The sequence below is a fragment of the Crocuta crocuta genome, unplaced genomic scaffold (assembly GCF_008692635.1).
Source record: "Crocuta crocuta isolate KB4526 unplaced genomic scaffold, BGI_CrCroc_1.0 scaffold75, whole genome shotgun sequence".
NCBI classification, from domain to species: domain Eukaryota; kingdom Metazoa; phylum Chordata; class Mammalia; order Carnivora; family Hyaenidae; genus Crocuta; species Crocuta crocuta.
Window position 1 is genome coordinate 1,127,692 of NW_027530350.1, and position 14,800 is coordinate 1,142,491.

Here is a 14,800-nt window from a genome sequence, read left to right on the forward strand (position 1 = left end):
CAAAAACCTTTGTTTTCTGTACCATCATAGGCAGAGATTATTACTAGAGGACTACACAGAACAAAAAAGTACATTTGCATATTCATAAAGTAAGCAAAGATCTCTAATGTTATTTTTTATTAAAGGATCTTAATAAGCCAAGGACTACAAAAGACATAAATGTGTAAATGTCAAAGGTCTCTGGGGCCTGCAAAGTTCACCAAAAAAATAAGAATACTCTAACTTATCTCCATAAGCAGTATAACGTATTGGCTTCATATTCAAGGGGATGGCCCCCAAGTTCCTGTCACTAGCAACATATGGATGAATGTGGCGACACTGCAATATGTAAACTTTTTAACTAAAACTGATCTCATTATATCATATCTACTTTTTAATCACTGAGTTCTGGACTGTTGTCTTAAGAGAGAAAGCCATCCGAGTTAAGATATAATCAAGAAAAAGCAATAATACATCAGAATATAAAAATAATTGCCATTTTTCTTTGCTCCCACCAATTTTAAGTAATAGAAGAAAGAAACCAGATCATTAAATAATTTATCCCCATTGTACTAGTTTGAAAAACACTGTTGTTCAATAGCCAAATAATGAAAAGAGCCCAAATGTCCATCAACTGATGAACGAAGAAGATGTAGTGTATATACATATATACACAATGGAGTATTACTCAGCCATTAAAAAAGAAATCTTGCCATTTGAAATGACATGGATGGAGCTAGAGAGTATTATGCTCAGCGAAATAAGTCAGAGGAAGACAAACATGATTTCACTCTTATGTGGAATTTAAGAAACAAACCAGGTGAACACATAGGGGAAAAATAGAGGCAAACCATAAGACAGACTCTTAACTATAGATACCAAACTGAGGGCTGACGGAGGGAGGGAGGCAGGAGGGATGGGCTAGATGGGGTGATGGGCACTGCTGTGATGAGCATCAGGTGTTGTAAGTGATGAATCGCTAAATCCCACACGTGAAACTAATTATAAGCTCTATGTTAACTAACTGGAATTTAAACAAAAACTTGGAAAAAAATAAAATAAAATAAGGGTTCTGAAGCCCAGGAAGATGTGTTTACAAACTAAGTCTAGGACCTAAAGGCAGGGTGACTTTGGGCAAATCCTTAACCTCTCTAAGCTTTAGTTTCCTCAATTATAAAATGGGGATAATCTACCCATGTTAGAAGTGTTAAAAAATTAAATGAAATAAAGAAGTTTACGCAATTACATACTCCAAGACATAGGAAAAGTAAATAAATGTTAGCTATTATTTTTATGAAGTTTAGATGTCCTACAACTATATGAAACTTTAGTTTTAAACTAATTATTACTGGGGCACCTGGGTGGCTCAGTCGATTAAGCATCCGACTTCAGCTCCGGTCGTGATCTCATGGTCCGTGGGTTTGAGCCCCACGTCGGGATCTGTGCTGACAACTCAGAGCCTAGAGCCTGTTTCAGATTCTGTGTCTCCCTCTCTCTCTGACTCTCCCCTGTTCACGCTGTCTCTCTCTCTCAGAAATAAATAAAACATTTAAAAAAAAAGCTTTAAACTAATTATTACTTTAGTCGGACATTTTATTATAGTATTGCTCAGAGAATGGTAACTGATGAGCAAAACTTCATTTTAAAAAAATGTACTTAACCCCTTGTTGATGAACATTTTAAACAAACTATCCAGACCCTGCCTTCATAATTAGCCCATATTGAAAATAAATCAATCTTACTTTCATAATGATCCCCCAGGTCATCATTTACTATTCTCATTGTAATTTATTTCATGGATATGTATTTGGGGTAAGGAATATGAAGGGAATATAAGACACTGCCTACGAAAATGGAATCTGGAGTCCGAATCCCTAGACTCAAATCCAGCACTACCTAGCTGACTTAGCTGTATGACTTTGGGCAAGGCACTTAACCTCTCTGGTTCCTCAGCCCTTCATCTCTAAAATGGATATAAGAACCATATCAAGATACTGTTATGATGATTAACTTACTAATTAATAATAAAAATGTTTTCTTATTATATAGCAAGTCTTATTTAAGTATCAGGACAGAGTAAAGTATGTTGCTTTTATTCTTTAATTAAGACTACTAAAAAAGAAAAAGCAGATCAACTTACCTTTAATTTCTTCCACCAAAAGTTTATCACATATTTGTTTCTCATATGTTTCTATATGTTCCAAAGATTCCTGAAATAGGTCTGCCTCTCTCATCACTTGATTCTGGTATAGTATCAATTCACTATATTCATAGTCCATTTTGTTGGGAGGAACCTGAAAAAAAATTAGCAAAAATTATTTATATAATTATATAAAACAGTTATAGATCTTTAATTACTTCCTCAGAAAAGTCATTCATATTGACAAAAAGCAATCCAGAGCAATTACAAATAGAGGAGTGATTAATAGTTAAGAAAATATTCTTTTTTTAAAAATTTATTTTATTTATTTTTGAGAGAGAGAGAGAGAGGTAGAGGAGGAGACAGAGTGAAAGGGACTGAAAGGGAGAGAGACTGAAAGGGAGAGAGAGAATCCCAAGTGGGATCAGCACTGTCAGCCTGAAGCCTGATGTGGGGCTCGAATTCACAAGCCAAGACATCATGACCTGAGCTGAAATCAAGGTTGGTCGCTTAGCCAACTGAGCCACCTACATGCCCCAATACATTCTTTAAAACAAACAAAAAGGTGGCACTTCTGCCTATGGCAAACTCAAGATTGATTCAGGTCAGCAAATCCTATACCCACAGAATATGAAAATGATTAAAATCCTACACAATCTACCAAAAACTGCTAGAATAAAAAAGTTTAGCAGGGTGACAGAATACATCATCAAAATACAAAAATCAATTATACTTCCATATACTAGCAACCAACGACTCAAAAACAAAACTAAAATAATTTCATTTATAATAGCATCTAAAAGAACAAAATATTTAGGACCAAATTTAGGAAATAAAACCAATACACTTAAGACAAAAAGATTGCTGGGAAAAATTAAAGACCTACATAATGGAGATATACTAAACCATGTGCGTGGTTAGATATTCAATATTGAATATCTATTGAATACAGAATACTCAATATTGTTTTGATGGCAATTTTCCCCAAGTTGATCTACAAATTCAATGCAATCCATATGAAACTCTCAGCAAGCTTTTTTGCAGAAATTGACATGTTAATCCTAAAACGCCAATGGAAATAAAATAAATCCTGAATAGCCAAAAGAATCTTGAAAAAGAGCAAAGTAGGGCAGTAGGGCGTGCACTTCAAATTTCAAACTTACTATAAAGCAACAGTAATCAAGATAGTGTGGTATTGGCATAAAGGAAAAAGTAAAATTGATAAACTATGGCTTATTTATATAATGAAATACCAAAGAGCAGTTAAAAACAGATAAACTTGGGGCACCTGGGTGGCTCAGCCAGTTAAGCATCCGACTCTTGGTGTCGACTCAGGTCATGATCTCATGTGAGTTCGAGTCTCGCATTAGGCTCTCCACTTAAGCGCAGAGCCTGCTTTGGATCCTCTGTCTCCCACTCACTCTGCCCCTGCCCCTCCTTCCCTCCCTCTCTCTCAAAAATAAGCATCTTTTTTAAAAATGGATAAACTAGCCCTACATGTATCAACACAGATTATGTCTCAAGACATGAAAAGAACTGCATATTATTCAGTCACCTTTTTAAATACGTAAAGTAACAGTTTGTAACTTTTATGGACTTATATATAATGTAAACATGACTAGGAATGATCTATACCAATTTCAGAATAGTGGCTACCTCTAGAGATGTAGGAGAAATTTATACTACTTCTATAATATTACTTTCTTTATAAATTTTTAAATTATTTAAGTTTTTTCAGAGAGTGAGAGAGCATGCACGTACGAGCAGGGGAGGTGGGCAGAGGGAGAGAATCTTTTTTTTTTCTTAAAGTTTATTTGAGAGAGACAAGAGACACCACAAGTGGGGGAGGGGCAGAGAGCGAGGGAAAGAGAAAGAATCTCAAGCAGGCTCCGCAATGCCAGCACAGAACCTCATATAACTGTTAGATCCTGAGCCAAAACCAAGAGTCAAGACACTTAACTGACTGAGCCACCAAGCAGCCCCAAGAGAGACAATCTTAAGCAGGCTCCACGCTCAGTGTAGAGCCCAATGCAGAGGTCAGTCCCATGACCCTGGGATCATGACCTGAGATGAAATCAAGACTTGAACATTCAAGCATTTGAACCATCCAGGTATCCCAAATATTTCTTAAAAAAAATAATAAAACCTGGAGAAATTGTGGCAAAGTGTTAGCATCTATTTATCTTGTGATGCACAGTATATATTTTTTGCATTTTTCTATTTTGCATATGTATTAAATGTATTTAACATATTTATATGAAACATAAAGTAATATATATGAGAAATAAGTCCTATAATCACAAAACTATTTTCATTTTTATGTATTCTTTTCTTTCTTTAGTCATTTGAATCATCAAAATAATAAAGTACACAAATTTTCATATTATTTATTTTATATCAAGAATTCTGTGTGTTTTAAGGGTACCTGGGTAGTTCAGTCAGTTAAGTGTCCAACTTTGGTTCAGGTCATGATCTCACAGCCTTATGAGTTTGAGCCTGGCATTGGGCTCTATGCTGAGCTCAGAATCTGGAGGCTGATTTGGATTCTGTGTCTCCCTTTCTCACTGCCCCTTGCCCGCTCAAACTCTGCCTCTCTCTTTCTCTCAAAAATAAATAAACGTTAAAAAAAAAAAAAAGAATTTTGGGGGCACCTGTGTGGCTGAGCTGGTTAAGCATCCGACTTCGGCTCAGGTCATGATCTTGTGGTTCTTGAGTTCGAGCCCCACACTGGGCTCTGTGCTGACAGCTCCCTCTCTCTGCCCCTACCCTAGTCATGCTCTGTCTCTCTCTCTCTCTCTCTCAAAAATAAATTATTAGAAAAAAATTTTTTATTCTGTATTTTAATTTTTTCCAATTATTTCAAATTGTTTTCAAGTTTTTCAATGGGTCCCAAAGACTTTCATGTATAATTAGGAATCAGGGCAATACAGAAGTCAACTATTTTAGTTTGTGTAGATGGGGGAAATTTTAGAATGAAGTTCTTACTTGCTGAGTTTGTCTAAACTCTTCCAATAGTTTTAGTGCCATATCATAATCTTTCAGCAAATGGTATGCAATAGCGTATCCAATCCAAGAAGCACGCTGTGTTGGGCGCAACTGAAGAAGCTGATACCTCGTCTCCTAAAAAATAAAAAATAAATTAAAAATTGTCTTTTTCTCTTTTGACTTTAACTTTCTCTAAAATATTTGTATTTCAACACAGAGCTATAAGAAAACAACTTAATGCCTTTAACTCCTTTCTAATGAATTCAATGAACAAACACCAGTTCCTGAATAAAACAGAAATACTTTTTATCTAGATTACTTAAGTTTTAGAATACTCTGTAATGCTCACTGTAAAGCTTTTACTAAAAAGCTATCCCTGGTGCCCATGGTTTTGGGTTGCCTTATAAAATTACTTTTATAAATGCAAATTTCTTTTGATAACTAAACATCTTAGAAAAGAGACTAAGATACCTTTTTATGAAACTAAGTTCTGGAAGAATGATACCTTTATTAAGCTTAGCAGAACTTGAGCTCAAAATGTGCAAAAATCTAGGGGTGCCTGGGTGGCTCAGGTGGTTGAGCAACTTCAGCTTAGGTCATGATCTCACAGTTCATGGGTTTGAGCTCCGCGTCAGGCTCTGTGCTGACAGCTCAGAGCCTGAAGCACGTTTCAGATTCTATGCCTCCCTCTCTCTCTGCCTCTCCACTTCTCGTGCTCTCTCACTCTCTCAAAAATAAACAAACATTTTTTAAAAAATCTGCAAAAATCTAGGCACAGGATATAAGGATTTGTGTGGCAGTAGAAGACAAAAGTAAAAGGTAAATGAAAGAACTTAACTTATTTAAAGAGAACCAGTAAGAGTTGGTGGTCTCCTTCACCTAAGGGAGAGAATTCCATTGTGGATATACTGAAGTTAGTGTACTCCACAGAATAAGCCCCCGGAGATGCCCAGCAGATTGGAAGATGCCAGTGTGAAGAGGTCTGGACTACATAAAGTCTGCTTTATAGCAATCCTGCCCACATCATTTTATATTTACTAACCCATAACAGAGAAAGCTAATTAAGTCCTACATTTAGATTTCAATTATAAAAGATTTAGTACAGCATTTGCACATAGAAGACAGTCTAGTTTTTTAAAAAGCACTAAATGAATAAACAGTTACCTTTTTATGATTAAGTATGCAGTTCCACAACTATAATGGGGGAATGTCTCAGATGACTTTCCCCTTCTGCTACAGATGATAATAAGCAATCAAATCTACATAATCTCAGCCTATGCTCACCTCATTCTGAACCCACGTTTTTAAATTATGTCTGCTGTAAAAACATGTAGACTTAAGACTACTTACTCGATAACCTTCAAGGTCTCTCATTTGGATCTGCAACAGAGAGAGATCTCTCAAAATTTGTAGATTATCTTTATCTAATTTGAGGGCATTTCGATAACACTTAATAGCTTCATCATACTTCTTATCAGAACGCTGCAAGAGTCCATAAACATGCCAACCTACTAAGTTAAGGAAATAGACACATTCACAGATACTAAAATATACTATGCTACATATCTAATATAAAGCTTACCTTAACGAAGTGGTATGTTGTCAGAGGGAGGGGGACCGTGAGCAGTGGTAAAAAGTCAAACCAAATTTGTCCTGACTGACATTTGTTAAATTATTAAAGTTGGGTGAGGGGCACATAGGGGTTCATCAGTCTATGCTCTCCACTTACACGTGTTTGGAATTCTCCATTGTATTTATGTAACCTTAGAAAATCCTTGGTAAAGATTCCTCACGTTCCCTATCTATTACCTCCTTACTTTCTCACCCCAGCACCTCAACACTTACTTATGCTTCATTACTATATACACAAAAACTGCAACTATCTTTTAAATCTAGTTTATAGTCAATCAACTCTCCAACAACATGTAACCATCAGTTAATTCACTAGTGATATGAAAACCACAAAAATTAAGTTTTTATTTATTGTAAATTAAAGTCAGCATATCTTAGGGCCAAAAAAACTATCATACTTACATGCCCTCTCTCTTCACTCTGGGGTAGGCACTGAGATAAAGAAATGAGTATTTAGTATTTTGAGAGAATCATAAGCTAAATACATGAAAACACTACTTAGACTATTGATGTTCAATACTGGCCAATAGCTAGATGAATGGAATATAAAATATTAAGATCCAAGGGCAACATGTGAAAAGATTGTGAATAGTGTACAGATAGGCCAAACAAAAATGAAAGTCAACTTCGATGACCCATCCTTAAAACGTACTTTTGTCTGTTCATATACTGAGATACCAGCCAATGAAAAATACAATTAAGTATCCAGTGAAGTTACCAGCTTTGTCCCTGTGCAACAGAAACCAAACTGAAGAACCCAGATCATACTCAATACTAAATAAATTCTGTTTTAAAACAGGGTTGTTCTGAATTTTTCTTCTGAAATGTCTAAAACAAAGTTTAAAGAACACAAATTTTACTATTCAAGTCAGTCAGTTGGAATGACAGCATGGTATCAGTCTATGGGTATGTAAGAAAAAACCGGGTTTCAAGTCACATATCAGTTACTTTTCTCTCACACTAAGCACAACTGAAGGGAAACATACTGTACAGAGATTCTCTTTCAATCAACTGTAAGAAACAAGAGGTGGGGAACAGAAGAAACTAGTATTATAAAATGTTGATAATTATTCAAGTGGAGTAATGGTGCACAGAGTTTGTTAAATTCTTTCTTCTATGCAAAACTTTCCATAGTAAAGGTCTGTTTTTCCTGAATTAGAAAACCCTATTAAATGGAAAATAAATAATAAATTTTAATTATCGCAAAAGGATACAGACATGGCTCTTGACATCATTACGAAGTCCTTTACGAACAAATTCATATGCTTCTTCTTTTTTTCCTAAGCAGTTCAATGTTAATCCTTTCATAGCCAAAGTCTCTGAAAAATATTTTTAACTTCTATTTACACACAAAGAATTCAAATTATTCTCTTAGCACCATTTTATTTTGTTTGACTCTTAGTACTATTTTAATGTAGTATCTGCCAATACTTACATTGTCTTTTTAATCACATAGTTAGAACTTCTCTTCAATACAAAAAGTAAAACTATATTTAGGTGCTTATTAGAGCTTAACCTGAATCCTTTTCTGAAATCCCTTAGGCTGAGACTGAGTTCCTACAATGCTTCCTGCCTTAGAAGACTGTACAAAGGGGACTGAGATTATTCTGCTGAGAAAAGGTAACACAGTAGGCACCGAATCCTGTTGAGTTAAATCTACTACAGTGGCTCCACAGCTTTCATCCGAGATCACTTCTATCCATCACCTGATTTACACCCCACAAAAACAATCTTCCTTAGCAAAGAGATGTACGCAATGTAAAAATCAGCTTATTCAATATCAAAACACAGTTCACTTTTGACTGCAAGTTTATTCCAACTAATTTTAGTTAAGCTTATTAACATCAGTTTGCATTTCAAGAGTGTAAGACTGGACTGCAGGAGTGGCAACCCAAGAATATATTTAAGGCAGCTAATGAAATGATTCTCTGAATAAATCCACAAGCAGGGAATTAGACAAGAACAATGGTTTGCAAATGATCTCTGTGGACTGTGGTTTTCAGAACATGGTGAGCCAGCAGTCAGGCCCCTACAAACATCTTCATTTATCTGTCATTTATACATATTTATCTGTTTTTCCCTCAAGCTGCCATTTGGATAAGGGTTCCATGGAGAAAAACTTGAAAACAAGCTTTACATATTTAAAACTCTATGAAGACTTCTCTCCATTTCCTTCAAAGAATGTTTTAAATGTTATTTGAAAGCTGAGCAGAGTTGGCCTATTTTCCCAAGAAGATGCTCTTAAGAGTTACCCAAGTCTAATATTCAGAGACCGCAGTTAGCTGTGCTTCACTGTAGGACCGTAACTTGCATGTCTAACAAGCACAGGTCACCAGTGAAAAAGGAGGAGACAAGCGAATATAGACCTATTAACACCAGTGCTAGAAAAACAACTCAAGATAAACAATTTTATGACAAATCAATAGTATCTAACTTAAGTATTTATATATAAAGGTCAGCAGATATATAAAAAAGACATCTACCAAAGAATAAAATACATCTGTTTTTTTATACCACTTCTGTATTGCATATATGATCCTCATTTCAGACAAGAAATCAAAGTATAAATTTAAAGTTCTATTCAAGGTAATAAATGAAATGAGATCTATAAAATGCTGTTATATACTCCAATTATTCCCCAATAGATCAACCAACCACTTATCTGAAAGTGAAGGCTGCACAGACACCTAAGCATAATAAAAGGAAAGGGATCTAGAATAAGATCATTTGTTAGTTATCAGAGAACTACAAGGCCATGGAATCTGGGAAGTATTCTTCATTCACTATTAGGAATCTTATCTGTCTGATTTTGGAATTACAATTCTCCAAAGCAGTCTCTCACAGATGAGGCAATACCTCCATGGTCAGCAAATTTTGGATTCGAAAGAATCATCTTGCAAAACTTGAGGCCATTTTTGTACTGCTTCTGTTCATAACATTTCTGTAAAGAAATAGGAACAAGAATTAATAAAGTGAATAGACACAGAGCAATTTTTCTTTGCATTATATAAATTCTAAATTCAAGATCCAAAATTAGGTCTAAAACATAAGCAATGGGAAGGTTTTATGCCAATTTAAATCACTTATAACATGAAGTATATTATTGTAAACTACTCCTTGCCAAGTTGTTCTAGTATGACTATTTTCACTTTCATAGAAGGAAAAAAATTTTTAATTTTTTAATGTTTATTCATTTCTGAGATAGAGAGAGAGACAGTGTGAGCAGGGGAGGGTCAGAGAGAGAGGCAGAGAGGGAGACACAGAATCCAAAGCAGGCTCCACGCTCTGAGCTAGCTGTCAGCACAGAGCCTGACACGGGGCTCGAACCCACAAACCGTTGAGATCATGACCTGAGCCAAAGTCGGACGCCCAACCGACTGAGCCACCCAGGTGCCTCGAAGGAAACAAAATTTAATAAATAGGGAATTTAGGGGCACCTGGGGTGGCTTAGTTGCTTAAGCATCTTACTCCTGATTTTGGCTCTGGTCATGATCTCCCAGTTCATGGGTTCAAGCCCCGCAGAGGGATCTGTGCTGTCAGTACAGAATCTGTTTCAGGTCTGTCCTCTCTCTCTCTCTCTCTCTCTGCTCCTCCCTCACTTGCTCTTGCTCTCTCTCTCAAAAATAAATACACATTTAAAAAAATAAAAATAGGGAATTTTATTGTCAACCAATACTCCTACAATTTTTTTAATTGAAAATCCAAAAGCAAAAAATATGTGGTAACAACAGAGAAAAAAATCCAGAAACTGCATTAGTGACACTTCAAGAATGGAACCAAGGCATGCATACACACGCACACAAGCAACTACTATATGTCCATACAAAACATGTTATCTCTCATAGGTATCCCTTAAGGTAGGTGTCACTACCTCCTCCCTACAGATGTAGAAATTGAAATGTAAGAGTTCACAAAGTTTGTTTATAAGTGGCTCAGCCTACTTGCAAACTCTGGTCTGGCTCCAAAGACCATGACGTTTCCGTCACTTGTCTAATACATGTGTGAGGAGCAACACCTCACTGCCACCAGCCAGGCTTAGTAACCAGCACCTGTCCACCGCAGCCACTGATCACATGAACGTCTCATCATCTTCCATTCACCCTCTCACTTCATTTCCATGGGGTCTCTTTCCAGCACTCAGCGCGCCGAGTTTATGCCCACTTCAGGGCCTCTGCATGTGTTCCTTCTACTTGAAATGTTCTTCCCCAGAGCTTCCCTACCAGCAGAGTCTCACATGTCACCTCCCTGACCACTCTATCTAACACCACCAGCCTCCCACACCCGCAACACACACGCTCTCTATCATGTTACTCCATTTTCTACAGCGTACTATCATTCCCTGAAATTGTTATTTGATTACTTATTTAGTGCCTATCTTCCTCACCATACTGTATAACCTCCATGAGAACAGAGATCTTGTCTGTTTTAAATGCTGCATCCTCAGAGTCTACACAAATTAGAACTGCTCGATTAATATAGTATACCAAAAATAAGGGGCACTTGGGTGGGTCAGTCAGTTAAGGGTTCAACTTTGGTTCAACTTAAGTAAAGTCATGATCTTACGGTAAGTGAGTTCAAGCCCCACATCGGGCTCTGTGCTGACAGCATGGAGCTGGCTTCTGATCCCCTCTCCTCCTCCCTCTCTGCCCCTCCCCCACCCATTCTCTCTCTCTCTCTCTCTCTCTCTCTCTCTCTCTCTCTCCCAAAAATAAACATTTTTTTAAAAAGATTTAAATAAAATACAAACATACAGTTTATTAGGTTAAAAGCAAAACACTACCAGGAAAGAAGGAGGAAGTGGTTAATCTTTGCAGTAGGGGTAGGATGTAGAGAGGAGAGTTAGAAAAGTGTTCATAGAAAAAAATGTTTAAATTGATGCTTCCTGGAGCACCTGAGTGGCTCAGTTGGTTAAGCATGGGCTCTTGACTTCAGCTCAGGTCATGCTCTCGCAGTTTGTGAATTCGAGCCTTGTGTCAGGTTCTGTGCCGATGACAGTGCAGAGACTGCTCAGGATTCTCTCTCTCCCTCTTCCTGCCCCCCACCAACTCTCTCTCTCAAATTAAATAAATAAACTTTAAACAAAATAAGTAAGTTGAGGCTTCCTGATTGCCTCTGGGGAAGGGAACCTAGTAGTTGTGAGACAAAGATGGGAAAGAAACCTGAATTTTGAACCCTCTGAATATATCTCCTATTCCAAAAATATTTAAAATAAAATAATCTGAGTTTGACTTTAAGAGTTCATCTAACAAATGGCAAGAAAAAGCAGAAGGAACCACTAGCCAATAGGAAAAGAAAATAAATATTACGGGTTTTTTCTGACTTAACAAATAATCTGGAAATACCAATACTCATATTACCAATAACAATAATAATAGTTACTACTTATTGGAAGCATTTACTAGTGTCAGGCACCATTCACTTAATCCTTACTTAAATTCCAGGAAAACCTATGAGATTACAGGTTATCTCCGTTTCAGATGGCGAGAGTGAGGCACATGGTTACTGAGTTTACAGAGCCAATAAGTTTCTGAGCCATAATTCAAACCAGGTGGTCTAGAGACACCTGGGTAGCTCAGTTGGTTAAGTATCCAACTTCAGATGACTTACAGTTCAGGTCATGATCTCACAGTTCATGAGTTCAAGCCCCACATGGGGTTCTCTGCTGTCAGCACAGAACCTGCTTCAGTAATTTTGTCTCCCCCCAGCCCCGGGCCTCTCCCCTGATGATTCTCTCTCTCCCTCTAAGTAAGCTTTAAACAAACAAACAAACAAATGAGGTAGTCTGTCTCTAGTATCTAAGTACACAGGTTAAAGAAAAGTGTTAAGTTTGGTAAGGAATATATACTCAGTACAAAAGACAGACTCTGGTTTCAAATCTCCTACTAACCAGAGAACCTTAGACATTTAGTCACTTACCATTCCTGGGTTTGTTTCATTCGTAAAAGAATGCATGGAATAGCTCCAAAATCCAACAAAACATAATGTCAATAGCCAATTTGGGGAATAAGACAGGCATGTATAAGCCATGCAGCACATGTAATCAGCTAGCTAGTAAATGTGTACAGATGTGTTCAAATACATTCGTAATTAATTTTTAAAAATTTACTGTTGGTGGTAAAGCACTTCGGTCCACTAAACAAACTTGAAAAATAATTTTGCGTCTGTCTGTCATGCAGCTGTTGTAGCAAAAAATGGTACCCGCATTTATTGCAATTGTGAACTAATAAAATCATTCACTTTTGCAGCACCTTCCTAAATTCATGTAACCATATAATAAATATTACAGACCCAGATAAGAACATGTTTAGCATTTCCCAATTTATTTAGGGATCAAGTTAACTCAGCAGCAGCTTTAACTTTTGTAACTAGAGTATAATTAATCATATAGTTTTTTTAAATAATGTACTGATAACACAACTGGAACTAGAAAATATCCATACAGAGTGAAAATAAGTGTTCTGTCATCTTTTAGGTATAATGCCAAATGTCCTTAAATACAATTAACAACTTATAGATGAACTTGAATGGGTCAAAAAGTTCACTTCTCCAAATCCATCCTGTGATAAAGGTGTGGAAAAAAACGAAAACTAACAAAAATATATATACAAAGCCCAATGAAGCAATCTGCCACATTACTTTAATTAGAATCTTTTGTTTTCACACTTGTCTCTCATTGTTTGCTCAACACTAAGTACGATGTAAAATTAAATCGTAAAATATTAATCCCATCTATTATGTATCTTTTTTAACCTTTTGAAGAAACGTGAAGTTTCTATTGGCTTGAAACAGAACAGCTGAGTTCTTACCTTCTTACATCCCTTGATAATACTTAAAACTATTCTAAAGGTAATCTTTTATTTATAGTAAAGGTAAGCAACAGCTAATAGTCATATAAGTAACAAGCTCTAAACAATAAATTCCTCTTAAAATCTAAACGCTTGTTTTCAGATGAAATGATACACTAGAAAAGGCACTATTTACAATGTCAGTTTAAAATCATCTACAGTCTCCAGTGCACACAGAAAAGAGCAAAGGCATGTTGCCTCTCCTCTCTGGAAGAATGGCCCTGGGAAACAATTGAAGGCACCAAGGACACTGGCACAGAACCCACGAAACGCTCTCCCGGCCGGGCAGCAGTCCTCTCTTTCCGGGTCCTATTTAAGTTTCTGCTTGGAAACAAAGTAAAGGCTCCCCTCAAGTGTGAAATCAGCCAGTCGGCGCGACTTAGCCAATGCTGGGCCTGAATGAGTTGAAAGCGATCAAAAAGAGCTGTGTTCGACTTTTAACTTGGAAATGCAGTTCAAGTCACTTAGTCTCTTCCAAAGGGGGTAAGTACGGCATATCAAAACCAAAAACTCTTTCCCAAAGGGACGCTTGGCCTCCTAAGGTTTACTTTTCCCATAACCGGTATAAGTCGGAGCCCCATTGCACCACAGGATCGCTCCCTCTTTAGCAGGTATCGGCGTGCGATGTGCAAGAGCTTAAGCACGAATCAGTGAATGAACACACCTGGCCAAGGGGAAAAGAAACAAACGGGAGGACCGGGAGGGCGGAGGTCGTGAGTCTGACCGCAGAGCGCCGCAGAGGCCACGGGGGCCACTCCCGGGCCGACGCGTCCTGGCCCAAAGGTACTGCGGAGCGCGGCGGGACGGAGCGCGCGGGGGCAGGGGGAGGCCGGCCGAGGCGGGGAGTCAGGTCGAGACGGCTCGGAGGTAAACAAAGAACGGAGCCGGGGCTGAGCCCAGCTCGCGCAGGCGCCGCCTCCGCCAGACCGATCGCCGGGCCAGGTCGGAAGCGCGGCCTCGGCCACTCACCAAGATGCGCTTGAAAAGGTTGCTCTCCTTGGGCGGCAGCTGCACGTTCGGCATCGCGGCCGGCGGGGAGACCGGGTGTCCGGGCGCTCCGTTCCGCGGGGGTAGACACCGAGCGGACCAATGCTGGGAGTCCGGCAGCGGGCGATGGTCACTTCATGGCCTGGAGTTGGGGCTGGGCAGGCCGGGCAGGCCGTTGGGCAGGGCTGGCAATGGAAAGGGAATGCGATCTGAGCTGGACAACCTCGACTCC

The 14,800-nt window shown here is 38.1% G+C and overlaps 2 protein-coding genes and 1 long non-coding RNA gene across 10 annotated transcripts in view; 2 read left to right on the top strand and 1 right to left on the bottom strand.

The window, feature by feature from the left end:
- The window catches only part of LOC144232834 (uncharacterized), a 74,442-nt gene extending 60,622 nt beyond the window's left edge, over nucleotides 1-13,820 (top strand). Inside the window, exons 2-3 of the long non-coding RNA XR_013335542.1 lie at nucleotides 8,279-8,356; nucleotides 13,743-13,820. This is a non-coding gene — a long non-coding RNA (uncharacterized LOC144232834). The remainder of the gene's footprint in view (nucleotides 1-8,278; nucleotides 8,357-13,742) is intronic.
- Nucleotides 1-14,794, bottom strand: part of NAA16 (N-alpha-acetyltransferase 16, NatA auxiliary subunit) — a 62,634-nt gene extending 47,840 nt beyond the window's left edge. For all 3 annotated transcript variants that reach the window (XM_077765672.1, XM_077765670.1, XM_077765669.1), the window contains exons 1-6: nucleotides 14,551-14,794; nucleotides 9,593-9,677; nucleotides 7,951-8,055; nucleotides 6,455-6,612; nucleotides 5,105-5,239; nucleotides 2,120-2,273 (exon numbers count right to left, since the gene is read on the bottom strand). In XM_077765672.1, the coding sequence (XP_077621798.1) occupies nucleotides 2,120-2,273; nucleotides 5,105-5,239; nucleotides 6,455-6,612; nucleotides 7,951-8,055; nucleotides 9,593-9,677; nucleotides 14,551-14,604 (691 nt within the window). In that variant the 5' untranslated portion in view covers nucleotides 14,605-14,794. The remainder of the gene's footprint in view (nucleotides 1-2,119; nucleotides 2,274-5,104; nucleotides 5,240-6,454; nucleotides 6,613-7,950; nucleotides 8,056-9,592; nucleotides 9,678-14,550) is intronic.
- MTRF1 (mitochondrial translation release factor 1) overlaps nucleotides 13,997-14,800 on the top strand; it is an 88,261-nt gene continuing 87,457 nt past the window's right edge. For all 6 annotated transcript variants that reach the window (XR_013335537.1, XR_013335539.1, XR_013335535.1 and 3 more), the window contains exon 1: nucleotides 13,997-14,064. The gene's annotated coding sequence lies outside the window, so the exon portion shown is untranslated. The remainder of the gene's footprint in view (nucleotides 14,065-14,800) is intronic.